We start from the raw sequence: 23896 nt of genomic DNA, 5'->3' as shown, positions 1-23896 counted from the left end.
TAGGTCACTGCAAAGTGCAAACCAAAGTGACAACAGGGGTCGTAATCTCTTTCACACTTGCATAAACGTAACTAGCTAGAATGAAAAAGAAATTGGCCCTGATCGTCGCCTCAATTAACCTTTTGGACGCCAATGACGGATATATCCGCAGGTTCAACGCCAAAGACTGATTAATCGGTCACATATGCATAAAGTTCAATTTCAGTTTTGACACTTCGGTGACGTGGCGTCGCGCTTTTGTGTTTGACACGGCGTCGAAAAGGTTAACGGAGAATACAGTTTAGTCGAATTCAAATATATGTTTCATACCGAAGATACATTCAAATATATATATAAGTATAGTAGTATAATACATATTATTCGATGCCTTACTTATAAAGCCATAAAATGTTGTATTTTGTATTAAAGCACCTTACTCGCTAATATTATTTTTTGTATAGCTACAACACTTATCTACTTATATAAATCATGTAAGTTTTCATCTTTATAAATCTATTCGTTAATAATCTGTGAATATATTTTAGCAACAATACAATATAATTTCGGAATATCAACGGGAGGTATTTGTTATTCTATTTATCTATTGGAAGATAAAATATTTTAATGTGATGTATAATATTTTAGGTTTTTTCTTTGTTTTGTGGAAGATATTTCATACTTACACACTTTAATCAACAAAACAAATTCATAACGTGCAAATTTTTTTCATCATGAGATACTTTCATCGATTTAATCTCATTTCTCATATTGCACCACATAATCAGATCTCAACCAGTAAACTTATTATTAAACAGATCAAAGCAAAATTATTTAACTTGAAAAAAATAATCGAGTGGTACCTAATCATATGTTAAGAGTTAAACATCTAGGTAAAAATAAAATAGGGGGTACCTACCTATCAACTGTTTCACAGTTTCTATTGAAGTGTTAAGCAATAATTTTATTATTTCACAACGCGGAATAAAATAAACATAACATAAATAAATGGTCACAATGTCGAAATATTTGAAATGAAAATGTTGATACCTACCTATACGGAGTAATCTTTCGCCAATACCCTTTAGTTTCACTCGTCATACGCGATACAGGCACCATACTAATCTACGCTGTTGTTCTACACAGTAGACATACGACTTCGTTTCGAAATATACCTCCCATCCCTGCTTTAGCTTAAATTTCTATATAATACGAACAAAGGGCAGCTTTTACTTCACTTTCAAAGACAAAGTTATGAAAAATTATCACATTGGACAAAGAAATAAAGTGAAGTAAAAGTTGCAACGGTGATGACGCTCTATTCCGAATTTCTCAATGCTTAAACATACGTATACTCGTGAGAGGTTAGACCAGGCAGCCGTCGTTTAGGCCGTTGTTGAGTTTGGTTTGCGAGTCGGGGACGGTCGCGGGGTACGTATGGCACTGCTGCGTGCTCAGGTTGTAGTTGGCCTCCGCATCGTAGTACTCTTGTTCAGACTCGATCGGGACGAGGAGGTTTGTGGTCTTGGATATGAAGCCGTCGGTCGTGACGAAGGCGTCAGGGTTGGTCTGTAGGCTGAGCACGCTGTCGGGCCGGGTGAAGTCGCCCTCCATGATCTGGGACATGTAGAGGGGCTCGATGGACGCGATGGGTTCTATTTCCCCGGGGAAGCTGGTGGCCGAGGCGAGGATGTTGGCGGACTCGGGGCGGATGTAGGGGCTCTGCTCGAAGGCGGGGAATGTGTTGGTGTCGTAGCGGACGAGGTTGTAGCCATGGTTCGTGGGCGAGGCCCGCGCTCCGTTCTTGACGCACGAGGCTTTGTGCACGTTGAGCATTTCCAAGAGCTGCCGCCTCTCCACTTCCAGGTCCTGAAGAGATAAAAGTTCAGTTAAATTCTAACTTAAAAAACATTATAGTTATTTTAATTATAATTTCAACATTGTACCTAATGACCGTATAAAATAATATGTGGGTGATACGTTGTACATCTTGGTTTTCGTTGTTTTCTCACAACCCATGTAGAAACGGTATACATATAAGTATCTAAGCTCCAGACTTGTGTTTTAAAATAAGTGAACAAGCCAAGTAAATATCCGCATAATCTCCCTACTTCCAGCCCAATCTCGGCTTATCTTAACGACTTGAGCCATAACATAACGTGTTTGGGCATTTGAGGTGATAAATGGCATGTGTCCTTCTGTGACTTTAAGTCATTGTCCAGGAGGGCAAAGTATCAGCTGCAAAATTATCTGTAGGTACAATTTTTAAATTAACGGGCAAAAGGGAAAAATTTAATGTAAGAGCGTTTTAGCGAGTGGAAGTCTCATCTTGAAGCGGCGATCTTTGCCTATGCCTTATGTGCCCTAGAAAACTTGTGCGAGGCCTAAGTATATCCAGCTAAGAAAGAAGCGTCTTTTGACTGAAATTGTGGTAATTAATCTTTGCCTATATCTACCCTATAAACAGAACTTCTATGCTGCTTCCCTACAGTTCATAATGGCTCCCTTTTGTAGCGATCAAGAAGGAGTTTGGAGGAAGGCATCAGGCCTTGTAGCTTGAGCGTCTTTTGAGTGAAATGGTGGCATATACTATACCTTTAACTGCGCCTTCAGGTCGATGTTCTGGTTCTCAAGAACCTCGCTCTCAGAGACCAAGTTGACGGTGCGCTCCCGTTTCTTCAGTCTGCACTTGGTGGCTGCGATTTTGTTCCGCTCTCTTCGTCGCCGCCGCCGTTCCTCGTCTTCGGGTGTAAGCTGAGGAGGAAACACCCTTTTAGTTATGAGATTTATAAAAATATAGAACAGTGAAATACTTCTGTCAAAATTTTCAGTTTGAATAGTTTGTTATTGCCGCTGCATATACGGATGTGGGCCAAACAGTGAAGAGGCTCTAAAATTGCTAGGAGCTCGAGCCCATACTATCTTTTACACAAATATTAGTTGTTTGTTCTTGATTTGATTTGATTTTATCAAGTTTAAAGATCCTGTAAGAGATTAAGAATACTCAATGCGACTGATGTGCAAATAAATGAGGTGATTAACTACCATCGCCCACACTGTTAACTGTCCATCTGTAAACCTTATAACAAAGGCATAAGGTCCACCGATGGACAGTTAAGAGTGTTGCTGCAGGTGCTGTTTGTTCCTAAATAAATTATTCCGACGCCATCGTAATTTTACAACCACGTACTATCGAGGAAGTGAATTCACACGTAGCGGCGGTTATTCAAATCGATTGCCCAGTGCATTGCCTCTAATGAACCAGTCATCATCATCATCATCTCAGCCATAAGACGTCCTCTGCTGAACATTATAGGCCTCCCCCTTGGATCTCCATACGCGCCGGTTGGAAGCGACCCGCATCCAGCGTCTTCCGGTGACCTGAACGAACCAGGCGAACCTGGCGAAGGAACCAGGCCGCGTAGCCAAGATGCCAATCGCTTACGCTCCGTAGCGATCGAAACGCAACTGTCACTGTCGCACTTATATGGAAGAGTGATAGAGAGACGTCAAGCTTTTCGTTGTCGAAGCGATAGCGATTGTAACCTTGGCTAGGCCAGCAGTACAGACTACGAAATTGAATTTAGAAAAACGATTTTCAACCTGGCCCTCTAATCTTCTACTTAAAGGTCTAGCCAAGTCTAGCGAATGCGATGTGAGTGCACATGGATTTTTGCTGTAGATTGTGCGCTTTAAGCAAAATCTTGTATTACTAATTAATTGCTAACTAAGCGCGTGATCTGAAGCAAATATGCTAAAGTATGGACGCATTTCTATAAAGAGGCCCAACTGCAACTGCAAGCCTGATCATAGACCACGTTGTCGCCACAAATCGTTGTCGATTATCGTAACGATTTCTCATACACACGGTAGATAAAACTGCGCAAATCGGACTGCACAGATTAATCGCTACGATTTATAGTTAATGTGTGTAGCCGGGGTTATACTGGTTCACGAGGCGATGAGTCTAACAAGCCATGAGAATAATATTTAGTGCATTCATAATCAAGCCTTCTTTGCACGATGCTATAAAACTTCAATAGCACCGTGCATTACAATGCAGCCGTCGTAGCCATTAAAGCTAGTTAAGATATTCGCAATCGTTCGTTTCTGTCTATTCCGAGTAGTGGACTAGGTTAGTCATAAAACATTTTACTGCCTTTATGCTTAAGGTCAAGCGTGCAGTAAGTTATATATTTAACTGATTTCCAAAGAGATAATACAAAGTAAACACCTTGTAGTTTCAGTGAATAATCAGGAGGTGGTATTTAATCGGCAGTAACTAATCTTAGGGGGCCATTGCACAAAAGATCTCTATGGGTCGAAGTGTATCCGCAAGGGCCCCCGAAAACAATAAGATAAGATAAGATAACTAATCTTAGATCAATTTAACGCCTTAATCGCCACGGCTACTTTATATAGACACGCGAAAATAAATCTTATCAGAATGGGATGAAATTGAATTTAAACTTTGCGCATTCTTATGTCAGTTGGTCCGAAATTCGAAAAGGTAAAATGTATGAAATCAATAGGTAGCGATTAAAGTTCCTTTGATTTTTTTAACGAACGCAACGCAGCGAACGCAATTTTTAATGTAAGTTTGCACACAAGAATATACCTAACCTACTAACTACTTATTAGATCTGGCTTCGTTAGTAGCTTTCAAACTGTTGACTCTACTTTGATTTTTTTTAAACTGACTTCTTCAAGCCGGTTTTGTAACACACATAATTACATTAATTGGTAGGCAATTAATCGGAAGATAATATATGAACTATACAGACAACAAGAAACAATTATAGAAGTAGATAATGAAAAGGGAATGGCTAAAATAAAACAGGGGGTAAGACAGGGATGCTCATTATCACCACTCATATTTAACGTGTTCATTGAAGCTGCCATCCTAAAGGTTTTGGATTCAGTAAAAGAGCAGGGCATTCAAATAAATGGAAAGAGAGTAGTATTTGTTAGGTTTGCGGATGATATTGCAGCCTTAGCCAATAACAACACTCAATTAGAAAAGTTGGTAAATACAATGGATAAAGTGTTTCAAGAATTTGGACTAAAAATTAATGACAATAAAACTAAATTCATGGAAGTGTCTAAGACAGGTAATATAAAGAGTGAGCTAAAAATAAGGGGAAGAAATATAGAACAAGTCAAGAACTTCAAATATTTGGGAAGTATTATAACAGAGGACACACGATGTACTCCAGATATAAAAGCAAGAATTGCAATGGCTAAGCAGACTTTCTATAAGAAGAAAAACCTTTTTAAATCACGTATATCCTTAAACATACGGAAGAGATTTATGAAAACATATATATGGTCCATCGCACTATATGCATGTGAGACATGGACGCTAAATAAGAGAGATGAAGAATACCTACAAGCATTTGAGATGTGGTGTTGGCGTAGGATGGAAGGAATAAGTTGGACTGAAAGAGTTACGAATGAAGCTGTTCTAAAGCGAGTGAAAGAAAAGAGAAGTCTAATGAGTGTTATTAAAAATAGAAGAGGAAGAATGATAGGACACCTGTTACGACACGACCACTTCATCGGAAACATTATAGAAGGGAAAATAAATGGAAAGAGAGGGAGGGGAAGACCAAGGAAGAGCTATATGAGCCAAGTAAAGGAGCATGTAGGGGCCGTGTCGTACCAGGACACAAAGGGGCTGGCTTTGGACCGACCAAGGTGGAGACATCTTCATCACGCTGCACCGACAAGAGCCCAGCTCTTAAATTGAAAGAAAAGAAAATTAAATGTCCATAAAATTATAATAATGCTAAATAATTCATTAGAATAGAGCTTGATAAGTGTAGGTAATAAAAGATGTGCGTTATATTTTGGCTACAGAGATTATTAAATCTTCGTCAGAACTTTGTGCTACCTTACTGCGTCACGTACCCGACACTCTTCTGGAATGCTGCTGATAATGTCAGCCGCGTTTCAAAACTTTCAAATGCTTACCCCTTCGCTTTTAGTCGTGTGCGTGTGACTGCTGTCATAATCCTCGTCGCTGTCTTCCCTCTTCATCCTCTTGACGCCCATGTCCGTGTCGCTGCCGGACATTTTGCGTTTCGACTCGATGGACAGCTTCAAACCAGCCTTTATTAGTTCCGAGCAAGTCTGTAAGGCAAAAACAAAGGTATTATAGGATTTTCTGTTAGTCGGTTCGGTGGTGTCATTAAGTATGGGATCTGCAAATATCCTACGGGCTGCCAAGATTAATTTAATGTCTCCCCTTACTAGCAAAAGTATCTAGAAAAGTACGAGTATAAAGGTTCCGTCACACAGGCGCGTTTTCCGGGCGGGCGTGAGCGCTGTATATGTAAAAGTGGCGCGCCCCGCTTACGCGCCGCCCGCCCGGAAAACGCGCCTGTGTGACGAAGCCTTAAATTAAATGCTTATAACTCCTTTAGGTAAAAACTGTCGTTGACCTACCATACTATTTATACAGTATAATAGTACATTACTACAGAGGCCGGGACGAAAGGGGTTGCCGGCCGAAGACATATAGACGGCCGAGCGAAGCGAGGCCGGATAGGTCTGAGCGCGGGCAACCCCATTTCTCGCCGAGGTATGTATAGTGCTTTTCTCAAACATGCAATGAAATAAATAAAATAAAAAATCCACGAAACCCAAGTTTTATTTATAGAAAAAACTAAAAGTAAACTACACCCAAAATATAACCAACACGTACCTATATCATTATCACGCGTATGTTTTACACGAGTCGTGTATTTTTACTACCCGTATATTTTCATGTATCTTTGATTTTTTCGCCTTGTATCCGTCTGACTGTCGTTTTCGTCACATAAGTTTACATAGTCTTTCATATTGATATCATGTTTCACATACATCGTTGCTTTATGCATGGAGTAAATAAGTATAATTTCCACAGTTGACGAATTTGTAGTTACATTCATATAAAATATGCCACAAAACTGTTTCTAATAAACTGTAAGCCATTTTTCTTAGTTTCTCAAATAATGAAATTGCCATAAGCAACCATATACATACTTCGTCTTTGACTTGGCGGCAGAGGCAGCAAGTTATTTAAAATCAATTCTGCTTACGCTGCCAATTCCAACACCTACGATTACAATTAATATTAATTTCATTATTTCGTCGGAACTCATATTAAAGTCAAAAAATCAACAACGCACCATAAATCCAATAAAACAGAATTAATATATTTCAACTTTACCTCCATAACAATTTAAAAAATATAACTACGCGTGTTTGAGTAGACCGTTTTACCGCTAACGTTTAGATGAAATATTTTAAATGTTTTTATTTGTGTAGTTAAATTAATAATTTAAAATTATAGAATGTATTATTTATTAAGTTTATGTTGATTTTATACAAATAAAACTGCAAATTATAGCAAACATTGTTTTTTGTTTTTTTTTTTATAGGCGTAGTGGCAGAGTGTCATTACGAACCATAAAGCAAATACTGCCTCTAGTTTTTTTTAATGGATGAATGCCACGATGCTGTGTCACAAATATCTGTGAAATGAAAATTAAAAAAGAGGACTTTGCCGGCCTAGGCCTGCAAGATGTGTATGAAATTCCATTAACGACCTTTTGTCCTAGCCGCACCTGAAACGTCATACTTCGCAGCCTATTATAAGGAACATAACATCAATATTTCATTGCATGTTTGAGAAAAGTATATAACACAATATGTACTTCTAAACAATAAACATATAATAATCGTAACGTACTTTTAGGGCCCCCCCACAATCCCCACATCTGGCGTCTTTCGAGCGTCGGCGTCTACAATTCTATGGCCGACGTCGACGCAACGTCGACGCAGCGTCGACGCAACTGCGCAGCGACGTCATTTTCCATAGCGCTGACCAGACGCCGACGCTCGAAAGACACTAGATGTGGGGGGGCCCTTAGCATTTGCTGACTTTGAGGCGTTTTACGCTTAGTTCCGCATCTTAAGAATATTATGTTTGCCGCTAAAGAATTCAATTAATATTTAATATTTTTTTATGATTAGTAGGTAGATAGCATCATAGATCTCACGTAATGTATTAAAATTAGATGTAAAACATGAATATATTTACATTATCAAACTATTTTTGTCTCGCCATATAGTCATAGATACTCTAGAGCTGTGATGCAATCTATGTAGTATCTACCTACAGCTCAATTAATAGGCAAATCGTGATAAAAGATTAAGCAATTGCGTGTTCAACTTAAAAAGAAAATGGCTGATTATTATCCGACCAACAATGGAAGGACATCGAGACCCGGACATTGAGTATGCAAATAACATAGTCGTAAAATCACTTTGCTGGTCTACTAGCTTAATTTGTAATGGCCATCGTTCTTAAGTCTATTAGAATTAAGCTCATTTTTCAATGATGTGAGAGCCAAGCAGTCTAAGTTAATTGGGACTAGGGTTACCAGACGTCAGTATATTTCTTTAGCCTGTAAATGATTGGGTTGGAAATCATATGTTCTGAGGAAGGGTTCTTAGAACACACGAATTATATGTACTCATAAGGTAAAACTTGTATCGATGTGTGTCTGTACCTGTAGCATCATAGCTTTAAAATGAATGAACCGATTTGAGCAAAGTTACCTAGTAGAAACTACTTAAACATATACCTACCTTAAGTTTTTATCTTTCCGTATTTTAGTTAGGTAATAAACTACTAACTAAAATGAGCGGAGTTGTAAAAAAAACAATTGATATACTTAAGTACTGTCACCATGAGTCTTATATCTTCTATGTCAGGATTAGTCACCATGAATCTCCTGTCAGGATTTTTTGTCCAGATATTTGTCAGGATGTCCACCCCGCAACCCTAGGTAGATGTGCCATTTTAATACTTATTCATTATTCAATATGTACAAGCACTTTTTATGCGTGAGATTCTCTATCAATCATTGCCATTACCTATTGAATGAATGTGACTTTTTTATCTGCAATGTATGATTCATGATCTGCCTTGATAGGATAAATTCAAGGTTCTGATTGAAAAACCATAATAATCTTAATATGTCAATTACATTACAATTGTAATAACTGTATGACCATTGTGTGGAGAAGAATTGTTTCTTTTTCTCATATTTTAAACGTCCGCTCATTGTCTAGGCTGGTGTTAAAAGGTATTCAACTCGCGACATTTAACTTAAACGCAAGATCTTTAATGAGTTTACCTGTGACCACAACGGTTTACTTAAACTATCGTAATTTTTAAAATCCTACGTCATGTTTAATTTAAACTCAAATGCTTACTGAGAGGAGAGAGATGGTCTTGAGCTACATAAATTACATAATACGTTTTCCTAGGGTAATTATATCACATACATATAAATACATGCATGTTTATTTACAGTTGCTTTGTTGGGACACCAAAGTATTCTCTTTACATCTACCAGATCTACTCGTACCTACAAAACCACTGAAACCAAGCCTAGTTGTACTTATGCAGTGATATAATTATCACTACATTTCGTAAGGGAATATCACGCGTATTCGGGAAACGAGATAATCACAAGATCTAGAGACGATATAGAGATCAACTAGATTTACATTAACTAGATATCGACTAGATGTGACTTGGTCATAACTTGTTGAAATCGTTCAAGAGGACCTCCAGAATCGCGGAAACATCAAATTTTACATATGTTACTGGAGTCAGTTATGTAACGCTGCCATACATGACCCAAAAATTTTTTATTAAGCTATGAGCTTCATCACATCTGATATTTGAGTAATTCTAAGCATTTCTAGCCTGAAGTGGGGGGGGAGGGTGGGGTACAAAGACGGCCGCCACCCGTCATCTTTAAAAAAAATCTACTCTGATCCTGGTGGGTACTAGGGCAAGTTTGGTATCATTTTCGTATAAACCAAAGACGTAGAATTCATTGCTGATATTTGTTTTTTTCAATTTCATAGTAATTTTACAAGAAAAACGTAAAAAGGTGAAAAATTTGGTTGGAGATTTTTGCTACGCGGAGCCGAAACTACAAAAGATAGAAAGTTGAAATTTGCACACTAGATTACATTTATAAAGTGTACAAGAGATAAGAAGCGATTTTGAGAAATTCAACCCCTAAGGGGGTTAAAAAGGGGATGAAAGTTTGTATGGGGTTCAAGTTTTATTTTAAGCTAGGAATTTGAAACTTCGTAAAACGATATACTTATTATTAAAAACCAAGAAAACTAATTTCAGCGTTTTTGAAAATTCATCCCCTAAGGTGGTGAAAAAGGAGTTGAAAGTTTGTATGGATATCAAAAAAATTTTCGAATGCGGGACTTGAATCTTTGTATTTGGGGATATTATTAAAAGACAGGAAAAGTAATTTCAGCGTTTTGTAAAATTCATCCCCTAACAGGGTTAAAAAGGGGTTGAAAGTTTGAATCCATTACAAATCCGAGTAGACACACATTTCTTATTGCCTCCCAGGCTTGAAATGCTTAGAATTACTCAAGGAACATATGTGATAAAGCTCATAGCTTAATAAAATTTTTTTGGGTCAACTTTATAACTGCTTCCGCTTACAAATATCTTTAAATTATCCATATCGTAACATGTTGAGGTCTAGCAGAGATCTAATTCATTTTCCGAATCGAGCCGTATATCAAAGCTCTTACCTAACCCTATTATGTGACCTACCTATTACTGACCCATTACCTCTCTTCTATGATTTGTTTATTCAAACTTCAAACGTGAATATTACCGATTAACTTTAATACGCATATAATTATCTCGCGATAGCCAGCGGGCGGCATGAAGAAGATCAAACGTGCGCGGACAAGATAGCCTTGTGCGAAGCTGCGGCAATTAGCGGCCAGTATACTGAGCGCATCGTAAACCAAGGTATTTCAAATCATTTGAAGAATTCATACGATTTAGGTCAGGAAATGAATGCTCAAAAAACGTTGTAGAGGGAAATGCTAGGAACACAATTTTTGACTCCGTAACTTTGTTTGGACTAGTTAAGAGGTGAACATATCAAAAGTCCCCGCCCGTAGCCCCGGTGCTGGGGGGTAGAGGGGGGTAAGAAGGTCGAATTTTTCGGTTTTTCATTTATATCTAACTTTGCGTCTTAGCGACATGACTACTAAGACAAACCGAAAGCTGATAAAATTAGCTACAAGTTTTATCCAGTCAAGTTTTTCGATATCATGAACAGTTTTTGAGATACCCGCTCTTGAAAGTTTATTTAGGGATTTTAATTTTATCTTGATATCTACATCAGTGAAGCTGTTAGGCCATGTTTGGTATCATTTTCGTATAAATCGGGGGTGCTGAATTCATTTATGGTATCACATTGACACCATTCCTAAGAAAAAATATATAAACTTTAAACAAATACTTTTTTTTAAATTCCTCTTCACGCTTAAACCGCTCAACCGATTTAATTGAAATTTACTACCTACCTACCTACTTACATATTTTTTGCAATAATCACTGAAAGTTCAAAGCTTATTTATCTGGCGAGACTCTATGTCAGGGCCTACATAAAATCCTGATTTTGCAAGATTAATCTGCCTAATTCGAATTCAAATTGGAAACAGAGTTAAGAGAGTGCTATCATTGACGTAACTATATCTCAGGACGGGCCTTACGCGCACTAAGAATAGTGCTAGGTTAGCGGTATCACTCACGAATTCGAGCCAATCGTGCAGTCTAACGCAACTAATTGCGACCAATCGCGCGCGTGATGCGAACTCATCAACCAATCGCGTTGTAGCGGTGTCACACCGCTGTACTGGCCCCATTCATGCACCATTCTTATTGCCCGTAAGGCCAGTCCTGAGATATGTCAATGTAGAAAAAGCTTTAATAATAGAATAGAATGTAGTTAAGGTACCTTTTGTATGCTGGGCGGAGTACCGGAGGCTGGCGAAGTCGCCGATGAGCCGTTGGACATGGAGGAATTGGAGTCGTTCCCGCTCGCACTCTGAAACACAAAATAATATTCACAAGCATTCACAAGACGTTCTTCCATTTACTTAGCCGATTGTGATTTTAGTTGGGACATTTACTTATCTACCTTAATTATATGTATAATAAGCATTAGCCACAGCATTCGGTGTTCAAAAGTAACGCAAAGGATTTAGATAAGCACCTATAAAGAAAAACACATGCCTCCCTTCTTAATCGAGTCAGGCCTTAACACTTCACCTGATCAGTCACTGATTTAAGAAAATATTTTTTTATAACCTAACTAAAAGTAACTACAAATAAAATACGTATTGCCGGAAACGCTCATCTCGTATTATGTATGTAAGTAAATTACACCTACATAAAAAATACAACCTGCCCATAAAAATGTGCCATATGGCATGGCTCTTTATAATTTAATGTTTTTCGACTTATTAATATTAGACAATATTTATTATTATTATGAACCCATATTGTTCCACTGTTTGGCAAAGGCCTCGCTTTTATTCTTCCTCAAATTTAAGAAAATATGTTAAATAGGATTTTATTTGGAATGATTTATTTTGTTCTACTACTTGTAATATGGGAACAATATACCTACATAATATTCTAACAGAACTACTATTTCCGATTAAACCGGGCCTTCTAGAAACTACGACTTTCTTTACAAGAATTGATGGGAGCGGACGACAGTGGTTTCGGATTTCAGCGTTTTTGTCCGCGTCTCAGTGTCCAGTGCCTCTACCATCAGTTGGCAGAGTATTTTTCACTTACTTTCAGTGAATAAACGTGCCGTGAGTCACGTTTTACGTTTCTTTACGGTCTTATGTACCTAACTTCACTCCACTCCAAACGATGCTGTCCCTTTCTAAGTATACTAAACAACAGAGCAAGAGTTATATCGGAGTTTTATACAGCGCCTCTAGGATTCACCTAAAGAACTAAATAACAAAATTGACACATTTTCTCACGTCTACGTAATTTACTATCTATGGATCTCGCTCTCGCATATTAGTGCAAGTAAGATGCACTGATGACTGACATACATATACTGATGGTAGCCGTGAATATGGAGGGTAGAGGTAAGGAGAATCCTTTATGACTTTATGAGAAAACTCCTTAATGGGAGAATATTTGCAAAAACTGGGCACGCTGTCAGCTATTATAATTTTTCTAAATCTCTCCAGAGTAGCGAAAAAAAGAAAACACATAAACCTAGTTTTTCATTGTATCAATACCGTACTAAAAATCATGGAGAATGGAAGATACTCGTATTTACAAGTGGAAAAACGTTTTCTCTTTTTGTATGGACGATTACGTAGTATACTTCCTTCTTAAGGTTTTTGACGGACACTTTTTCATTATTAATTACATGGAGTATTCCTTACCTCTACCATCCACTAAGAGCATTTAGAAGGGAGATGTCATCGCTGTCATTTTCTTTACAAAACAGTCTGCCGATTTTTGCGGGGGAGGGGACGTCAAATGTATTGCTATTTCTACATGATTTGTACGTAACGTACAAATAGCCATGTCAGTCTAAACAAAAGTTTGCACAATTGTGCAAGTTTTTCGGGAGAGGGGAAGTAATAATGTCAACAAAAAAATAAAGAGTATACCTTCGAGACTACTACGACTATGATATTTGATTTATTCGGTTGTCAATATATAGTACATTGTAGGAGAGGACGGAAAACCGCCAAAAGATGGACGAGTGAGTTCGAGGGCCGACACGTTAGTGGAGGCCCTCGAATAATACGAGTCCATCTTTAGCGTTTCCGGCCGAGGCATTACATAGTGCTTTTCACGACTACTGCGAGGAAATAAGAAAACATTTGCATAACTATAAGTACTAGCCCGCGATTTCTCTAGTAGCAAATTACTAGCCACTGCCTGTACTGTCTCTTGAATTTCAGTAGGCGTCAGCGTAAGAATATCATTTTCTTCACTAGAAGAACTCATTTTTATAGCGAGCGCGTTTCTTATATTTTTTAGTCAAACACAATTTACACTATCCAATTCAGTAAGTATTTTCAGATCCCGCCTTTTTTACTTTTTTTACCACTTTTAAGAGGCGTTTTTCTGTTATTTGCTTCAAACCGACTCTAAAATTAGAAGCGTTTTTGCTAAAAAAAAACACAAACAGCTATAAAAGTAAAAAACGCCTTAAGCGTGAACTGAATGGATAATTGTAAAAAAAAATGAAGTGAATGGTTTTGACATTTCTTTTTTTTTAAACAAGAAATTGGTTCTATAAATAACCTAATTTTATTTTTGAAGGAAAAAGTTGCGCAAAAAAAGACCTTTTATTGTTTTTTATGTTTTAAATTATACTCATTGCTGTAGCGAACTGTCACCAATGACAGATGATGATAACAATGAAACATTGTAGTAGTGGTAGTTCAGGTGCTACAGCTATTGCCTACTTTCCAGCTTGGTTTTAGACCATCTATTGCCACATTTCCGAACAGTGGCGTGAAAAAACAAATGTAGGTGTTCTTTCTTCTCGTATGAGACGCCAATGTAGTCTTGCTTGAGATTAATAAACATTACCTATATGGTGTTAAAACAAGCTTTTCTTTCCTGCTTGGAACCCTAATCCTAAATCCTAACAGTAAGCACTCAATGGCCACTCCAGTTATTAAATGCTCTAAGACCAATTTTGTCACTATGTTACTGACTCAACCTTCATTCTATTTTTTAAAGATTTGACGTAGCCATAGTTACGAAAATAATAAACACATCAATGTTAGTAAACAATGTATAAATTAAAATATATTGTATTTAAGACAAAAATTGCAAAATATGATAATTACGTAAACATCATTAATAATCGAGTTAAAATTATGACTTTGCGTGTTAAAAAATAGGAAGCAAAGTATACGGCGCGATTATACAGGCTACTTTTGGCTACATATTTATTACCTATGACGAAAATAGTACACACATGAGGAGAAATCTTAAAATATTAAAATAGGTAAGTATGTATTATAATGGTCCGCTTCAGTCCGCATCATGACAGCGGCCGTCTCCTACTGCTAAGTAACATTATCTAATAGAGTGTGAGAGAAGAGTCGTGAAATTTAGGGGAGCCCATACATTATACCTACGACTCTTCTCTTTCCGCACAGACCTACGTATGACCTTAATAGCGATCTTAATTTTATAGTAACTATATGATCTCGAGTATATTTCAGTGCCAAGCGCCCCATTTCCAATACAAAATGAATCCACGCAGCGGGTTTTTGGCAATAAATGTGTTTAAATCTTATTTAAATTTTCAGATTCTGAACCACCAGCAAAAGTTTTTGAAGAAAGTTTTATATTTCCTGTTACCAAGTTTACATGAAAAACGATAACCTAGGTACCAAAAACAATAATTTAAACAACGGAAAATAAAATAATACTTACTTAGTACTTAAAGAAAAATAAATAAACTCACAGAACATCTGTATGTTTTATTTTATTTAAGATAATAGTGCTTAATAAAATACGTAGCAATTCTTGTGTAAATATTATAATAGGTCTTGCGGTATGTTCTTACTATGTGTTATGTGCACCCAGCAACAAAAACAGCAACATGTCTATGTACCGCTCCTTGTATTGAGCCTTAATTCTTAATACATATGTAACTTACTACATGCATACGCATGCATACATGATGCAATCCGGGTTTTCATGGAAATGTTGTTTTCAATCAGCTTCTTGCCTAAAACCAAAAACTGCTCGTAAGCAATGTGATTTTCGCAAATGTAGCAGTAGAAATAGGAAAATATGATGTCAAGTATAACTCATTACCTTTGTACTAAATCAGCCTTTTATCGAACTATTAATTGATTTATCCCTTAAAGTTTTGCTTGAAGTTCACATACTGTTATAAATTTATACATATTACGTTGAAAATTGCATTAATATTCGTGAAAAATCTGCGTATTTGTTGTGTTTACAGGTTGACAGAAATGTCACGTTGGAAACGCACGTATTTTTCCATAACATCTGTCACGTTTACTCGCGTAAAGTATTTACGCAGAATAATTCTGGCTCAGTTTTCATTATATAATTAGAAAGAGAGCGTTTTAGGTGTGAAGTTAGGCAAGTATGGAAAACTCGCGTAAAAACGTTTGTAACTCATGGTACAAATTGAAATTTTTAGTTCTTTACGTGACCGGTAGAGGCACTGTACAATTACTCCATACATTTTCCTTAACTTTCTCACTATCGACTGTCATTCACGGAACTCATAGTAGAGCTACAGGCTAATGGAACGACTTCCGGTGTAGCACCGTGACCAAACACGACGAGGATAATTTGCTTGGGTTCCCGAATATCGATATGCATAGAATAACCAGTTGGTCAGTTTACGTGACAGGTTTTTAACATCATGTTCTATTATAAGACATTTTAGAATATCATATTGAACTCAAATCCGTTTCATAAAGAGTACAACAACTTAAATTCAATATTTATGTAAGTAGATATTTAATAATTATAATATTTATGTTTCTTTTTTATAAATGAGTTAATTTATTGATAAAAACAAAGAAAGGAATAAACAAACATAATAAAACTTACAAAACTATAGATAAAAAATTTGCCCCAGGTCGCCGTATTTATGTTAGTAAGTATTTATTTATTTACATAGGAAGATGGTTAAGCAAATTTTGAAACGAGAATTTTTCTAAATTTTTTAATCACAAAATTTCAACGGCAAAGATCATTTTAGAAAAATTTGGTTGCGTCCAGCGTTTAAAAAATGAACCCTTCTTTTATTATCATAATAAACATCATCGGATAAAGCGCGTCAAGTCCAAATGCACCCAAAATGACATTTTAAATAATATGTCCCCTTTGTCCTTTCACGCTCTGAATGCGCCATCCCGTCCCATACATAATTATACTCATTCACAACACTTCCATGTATGAGATAATCTGTACAAATAATGTGTATTTATACGATAACTAAATATAGATAAACTGATACGGAGGCGCCATTGAGTCTGCTTAAAGTATGTTGCTGCACTCAGCTGCAGAAATGACGTATGTTGATGCAACTGCGATAGAGATGCGACGTTGTGAAATTAAACTACGGAATGCAGCAAAAAGGTGCATGAACTCATAGCGTGTTGGCATCTTTATCCAATGTTTATAAAGGGGTGGTGATTTCTGTCACGTGACAGTCCACGTTTTATAAAATATGATCTATTTTCCTAGGAAACTGCCGTCATTTAGGACCTTTTTCTCCATGACGCTTGGGCCACGTTATGTGATTGTTACTTGGCAGAGTTTCAAGATACTTGTAACACTTATTTTGCATTTAAACAGTCCATCTGCATGCGTTAGATAGCCTAGGCACTAAGGGACCTCTTTGCATTTTGATGGCTCAACACAATGTAAGGGCTAATAATAGAGAATGGGTGCTGTGCTGAGTCACGGTTCTGTTGGTTTCGTTGCCAGATTATATAATAATATTATCTGTATGAAAGTCGCAAAATATTAAACCATATCAAATTATAAAAGATCATGCCATATGGCACATATACATTTTGTTTTATATTTATAGCGGAAGCAGTTATAAAGTTGACCCAAAAAAATTTTATTAAGCTATGAGCTTCATCACATATGTTCCTTGAGTAATTCTAAGCATTTCAAGCCTGGGAGCCAATAAGAAATGTGTGTCTACTCGGATTTGTAATGGATTCAAACTTTCAACCCCTTTTTAACCCTGTTAGGGGATGAATTTTACAAAACGCTGAAATTACTTTTCCTGTCTTTTAATAATATCCCCAAATACAAAGATTCAAGTCCCGCGTTCGAAAATTTTTTTGATATCCATACAAACTTACAACTCCTTTTTCACCACCTTAGGGGATGAATTTTCAAAAACGCTGAAATTAGTTTTCTTGTATTTTAATAATATATCGTTTTACGAAGTTTCAAATTCCTAGCTTAAAATAAAACTTGAACCCCATACAAACTTTCATCCCCTTTTTAACCCCCTTAGGGGTTGAATTTCTCAAAATCGCTTCTTATCTCTTGTACACTTTATAAATGTAATCTAGTGTGCAAATTTCAACTTTCTATCTTTTGTAGTTTCGGCTCCGCGTAGCAAAAATCTCCAACCAAATTTTTCACCTTTTTACGTTTTTCTTGTAAAATTACTATGAAATTGAAAAAACAAATATCAGCAATGAATTCTACGTCTTTGGTTTATACGAAAATGATACCAAACTTGCCCTAGTACCCACCAGGATCAGAGTAGATTTTTTTTAAAGATGACGGATGGCGGCCGTCTTTGTACCCCACCCTCCCCCCCACTTCAGGCTAGAAATGCTTAGAATTACTCAAATATCAGATGTGATGAAGCTCATAGCTTAATAAAAAATTTTTGGGTCATGTATGGCAGCGTTACATAACTGACTCCAGTATTATGGGCAAATTGTGTTATAATATTAAGTACCTATATGAAGGTGTAATGAGCAGGTACCTACACTAAATATAATAATGACAGTTTTCGGCAAAACGTATTACCTAATCAGTAATTAATTAATGTAATTGTTGGTTGTCGATACGGTCTAATTGAATAATTATTGCGATCTCTACTTACTTAACTTAAAAACGGGACTTGTATTGAATTAATTTGCTTTATTTACCAACTTTGTGTTAAAAACCTACGAGTCTGAGAATCGTATGTTAAGTTAAGGGCTCATTTAGACGATGCGAGAACTCGCATGCGAGTTTCATTACATTGCGGGTTTTGATCGGTCGGTTGAATTGGATGTAAACCAACAGTCCGCAATGCAACTAAAATCGCATGCAATTTCGCGTTTCGTCTAAATCAGCCCTAAAACTTATTAAGTATTACCTTGAATCCTGACGTCTTCTCACTGTAGTTGTACTGGTCCAGAGGATTCGTCATGGTGATGAGATCGTTCACAATCTCCGGAGTCCGCAACGTTGTGTTCGCAGACTCCGCAGTCAGGAGGCCTATGACGGACGCACTGAGGTTCACACTCAGATTGTACGAGCCGCCTGGGTCATCCGCCCCAGCAGCGCCACCTACCGGGGACGCCACCTCTTCACACTTTATCGTCGGCACTGCGCTCATGCTCGACTGATTCATTATATCCTTGTAAGGAGCCAGTTTCGCTGATTTTTTGGTAACGTTCGTAAAACTAGATTAACACTTTAATATCACTGACACTAACGCTAGTTTAAGGCTAAATATCACTGTGTGGTAAACTGGTTGAATGGCACTTAGTCTTCTTTGCACGCCGCGGGTATATCTGAAATGAAAGAAAAATTTGCGTTAATCACCCGTCCAACTAGTTGACAAGCGGAAAATGTTGAGGAAGATAAATTAATTAGCAGGTTTTGATTAGTCAAATCTTTTTTTAAATCTGGGCGTAGTTGTTACAAATATTTGAGGTAAAATAAAATAAAGTAACTTAAGTAAATAGTCAATAACTGAATGAACCTTTAAAATTACAGTAATTCCGTAGTTGGTTGTAATGAAATACATGGCCACTGTTCTGGCCATAAAAATCAAATGTTAACAATTCGGTAAAACAGAGGACAGAGTTCGTTTCGCAAGTTCTTTCGCAAGAGTACGCGTCTGGTTTTAATTAGGGCTATCTGGGCATCGCGGCCTCGGGGCCAGGATGCGACTCCAATAAAACGCTTTTTTACAGGCCACAATTGAATGTGCGCCATAAAATTGAAATTAAGCGCGTTTTTACGACGCGCTCGGCTCTTCCGCGTCGCTCATTGTCACGAGGCTGTAATCCGGATGCGAGGACACGCATAGATTAAGGAGTCTAGCCATTATGTGGAAATTAGGTCTAAAGTCGTGACCGAAAAGTCCTTAGCGAAAACGGGAGCTAATGTTTCCATATATAGGTGCGTTGAAAGCTGTCTGGCGCCTTGACCTGCTGCATATCTGTATATCTCATATCAAAGACACGTAAACACAATAAAGAACTGTAACCTAGTTGCGGCGAGTTTGCTTATTCTGCTCGCGACGGAGGATAATGTGTCACAGAAATATATGCTTTAGGTAAAATTGGATGCATTTAAAATCTATGTTTTTTGTGGACGAAAACCGTCAACATACGAGAGTGCAAATCATTATTTTAATTAACGTAGACACCGTCGAATTTTCCTTGTATCATTTTGTTCCAAATGTACCTACATATATGTGTACACCTATTGATATTTTCCTTATAAGTTATTGTTATTACATTATAGGGATTTAGATAGGTACCTACCTACTCTAGCTATTATCTAAATCCCTATAATAATTACTACGCTTGGGTAATAGATGTGTAAAATGAAACAGCCTAATAAAAAAATATCTATCATCTATTTGTACTTTAAATACAATGCAAAAGTTAAAATAATCCATACAAATTAACTTGAGATCTATTTGACTCGGTGTAATGTGGCAGTAATTATTTGCTTTAAAGCAACATAATAATGAACGTGAACATATGGTATTAGTACAAGTGACTCGACTCAATACTCATTTGCTTTTATATTGAGTCATATAGTCCAACCTAGCAATGTATAAAATATAATTACTTATTTAGATTAAACATAATAAATTTGTTGCAAATAAAAGCTCCTGTACGGATATGATGGTCGTTCTTGTCTACGTGACAGCGTGATAAAACGTTGTCCGTCACTTTCTATCCCGCGCGGTGTTAAAAAGTGACAGTTGTTTTATCACGTGGATAAAGATGAATAAAGCCATCCATAATACGCAGGCTGCTCGATCAAATGTGTTCAACGAAATTGAATTGAACTTTTATATGAAACCTTGTAAAACTTTCGGTTGCAAAAACTCGTTGCCTCTAGGACGTTCGCAAACATTTTACGCAATATTAAATCTCATACATCATCGAGTAGCGACTAGTTGTTTGGTGAGTAAATGAAACACAACTGAGCAATCATGTAACGTGGGCAAACGTCCATAAAGTTCGGACAACGGGGAAAGCTCGGACATTAATTTTACTACTAATAAGTTGCCGTAAACAGCATTTTCATTTTGTAAATTTTGATGTCCATTTTATATTCCTCAGTGCTTTTTTCGTTCGATATTCCACCGTGCTACTTTGTTTTATAGTCTAGCTAGTCGTTTACATTGTTATACGAATTTCTAAGTATATTTAGAGAATCGTGCGATGCATAAAATAAACAAACCAGGAAAACACACCGAAATAATGTACATAAAATCACATCGAAACATATTTACCTGCCTACATGTTTGTATAAAATTCAAATAATTCTGTTAAGTAGATACATGGACAGTTTGACAGCTTCAAACAAAATAATGTCATAGTTTTTAAAGGTCACGGTATCTTTGCTTAGGTAAGTATACAGTTTAACTTTTCGCTCGAGGTCTTTAAATCGTATGAACAATTGAAAAGGTGCAACATAGTAGAAATCTGATACATATTTTAATAAATTAGGATATAGGTACATTGTACCTTCTAACTCATAAACTCGGCTTCACATTCATCTTCTACGTAAATAATGTGAGTGAATATAGAAAATACACTCTCTGGATTGAATACAAACATAGTTGCGACGCCGTAAAGCGGCTTACTGATCATAAAACCGCTACATTGTTGGACGAGGAGAAATTTACCATCAAATAGACAACGCATTACTGTGAGAAAAACGTCAAATCTGCTTTGATCAAAATCTACTACCAGGGTGGGGCATGGAAAACTGGTGGTCAACAAAAAAAGCCCTCCCCGTACACTCATTGAAGGAGCGCGACCACTTATGTAGGTACCTATTTAAGTTGCATTCATGTAAATTGAAAATATTTACAAAAATATTTCTAGAGATCAACATGCCACAGTATAAAATGTTGTAGGTACAATGCAACAAATTACCCGATCGTTTTAAAGACATGGATCTAGAGCTTTTCAAAGCATATAAAAATGTGGCTAATAGAAAAATGTTATTACTGCATAAATGATTATTTATGTTTATCATGACTTTATGAGTGTTCCTAATATGTAACTAAATATGTATATTGTAAATGTATGTAGTTACGCCTGAAAAATTAAAGTTCCGGTGTAACTAAAAATGCAATTGTATATATTCCACCTGCAATGTAACCTGATTCTTACATACAATAAAAAATCTTAAACTTAGTAGTAGCTGCTCACAGAGTAGCACTTACGAGTAAAAAAAAATTGATTATATGTATATATATGATGAACTCGCGCTCTACGATAACTTTTAAGAGCCCATCAACGTGCACACTAGCGCCACTGCTAAGTAAATAATCGTGATTATTTAAAATTAACGACAGGTATTTAAAAACGGGGGCCGCTACGGACTGTATTGTGTATTTAAGTACCTTTTGAATACATCAAACTAGTTTTTATGTTGCTGGATTTGTCAATCTATGCATCCAAAGTAAACACGGCCGTTTTTGTTTTGAGTTCCTAGATCGACGAATCCAGCAACATAAAAACTAGTTTGATGTATTCAAAAGGTACTTAAATACACAATACAGTCCGTAGCAGCCCCCATTTTTAAATACCTGTCGTTAAATTCAAATAATCACGATTATTTAGCAGTGGCGCTAGTGTGCACGTTGAAGGGCTCTTAATAATACGGTGTCTGTTTAGTCTGTGGCTTTCAGGTTTTCTACGCGTTTTCGCCCCTCACCCTCTCAGGTTAACTTTCGTGCGTCGGTAACAAAGAGACAAAGGAAAAAGGGGAAAGTTTTGTAAGAATGCGTCATTTATAGGCTCCCTCGGTAATGTTATTGTTATTGTTTGAAAGTAACCATATATTTTGGTAATGATACATATTTGATCATTTTCTCAAGTCAATTTGGCATGTTACAATTTGTTCTATGTACAGATGACATTGACCCGGATCAATTGGAAAATATTAAAAAAACTATAGACCTTATTGTTCGGCCGTAAAATCATCATCATCATCATCATCATCACTTATCAGAAAGTATGCCACATGAATACAATATTGTACCCATATCACGTTCACATTTTTTTTCTTAAGTCGCAATCAGCCCTAGTGACTGTAAGCTTTATCCTCTAATCGGGAGATTAATATAATCGCATCACAAATTAGCTTTTAATAACATACTTACACCTACAACAAGTCTATAGAATCCATGACAACAAATATAATTCCAATGAACTGCGCACGAAACGTCAGTTGGTGTTAACTAATGGCATAATTAACACGCCATAGGCAGATAACTTCCAAATTACTTAAAAATAAAACAATTGAACTACAGTCAATTGTTAGAGTAGCTATCGTGCTCCCACGGTATTTAGAATGCTTTAACAAATTGCCACTTATCATGCCCACCATTTATTTGAAATCAAGGTACATTTTTCAACGATTTAGGGAAGGTTTAATTTGTCCATCTGTTACACATACTTACTTAAATCGTCACGGAGCGTGGGCGTAGGAATTTGTTTTTTTTTTTCGCAATAAGACCTACCATATCTACCACTTTTTTTTCTTTTAAGGCAACACAACACAAAAACTTAAGTTTTATGAAATACGTAGCGTATGTATAGCAGAGAAGCATTATTGTTTATTTATTAACAAAGCATTTATTATTCTATGAAAAATATAAAAATAAACAATTAACTATGTAACTATCGTTATTACGTTTTCTTCAATGAAATGTCATTTGGATTAATGCACACATTAGCATAAATTAAAATATACAACATAGTACGGTAGTTAGGCACTTACGTCGATTCATTAGGTAACTGAATTAATCTTGTAAGTTGTAATGCTAATATTGTAATAGACCGTAGATTAATATTAACAACGCCTCTTCAATCACCTACTTAATCACTCTTACCTAAATCCCCTATTTACGTTGGTACGTACATTTTTTTATACAAGCGTAGGTATAATTATCATGTCCATAGGTGTTCAAACTTTCGGAGTTAATCGCGTAGGCACCGATACGATGCAAATATGTTAGTA

The 23896-nt window shown here is 36.6% G+C and overlaps 1 protein-coding gene across 1 annotated transcript in view; it reads right to left on the bottom strand.

Moving 5' to 3' along the window:
- Window positions 1–370: 370 nt before the first annotated feature.
- LOC134671245 (activating transcription factor 3) overlaps window positions 371–23896 on the bottom strand; it is an 83728-nt gene continuing 60202 nt past the window's right edge. Inside the window, exons 2-6 of the mRNA XM_063529049.1 lie at window positions 18765–19185; window positions 11829–11918; window positions 5950–6108; window positions 2572–2730; window positions 371–1845 (exon numbers count right to left, since the gene is read on the bottom strand). Coding sequence (XP_063385119.1) covers window positions 1342–1845; window positions 2572–2730; window positions 5950–6108; window positions 11829–11918; window positions 18765–19022 — 1170 coding nt within the window. The 5' untranslated portion in view covers window positions 19023–19185 and the 3' untranslated portion in view covers window positions 371–1341. The remainder of the gene's footprint in view (window positions 1846–2571; window positions 2731–5949; window positions 6109–11828; window positions 11919–18764; window positions 19186–23896) is intronic.

The sequence above is a fragment of the Cydia fagiglandana genome, chromosome 15 (genome assembly GCF_963556715.1).
Source record: "Cydia fagiglandana chromosome 15, ilCydFagi1.1, whole genome shotgun sequence".
In the NCBI taxonomy this organism is placed as follows: domain Eukaryota; kingdom Metazoa; phylum Arthropoda; class Insecta; order Lepidoptera; family Tortricidae; genus Cydia; species Cydia fagiglandana.
The sequence above is the reverse complement of the archived record's forward strand: the minus strand, read 5'-3'. Positions and strand labels throughout refer to the sequence as shown.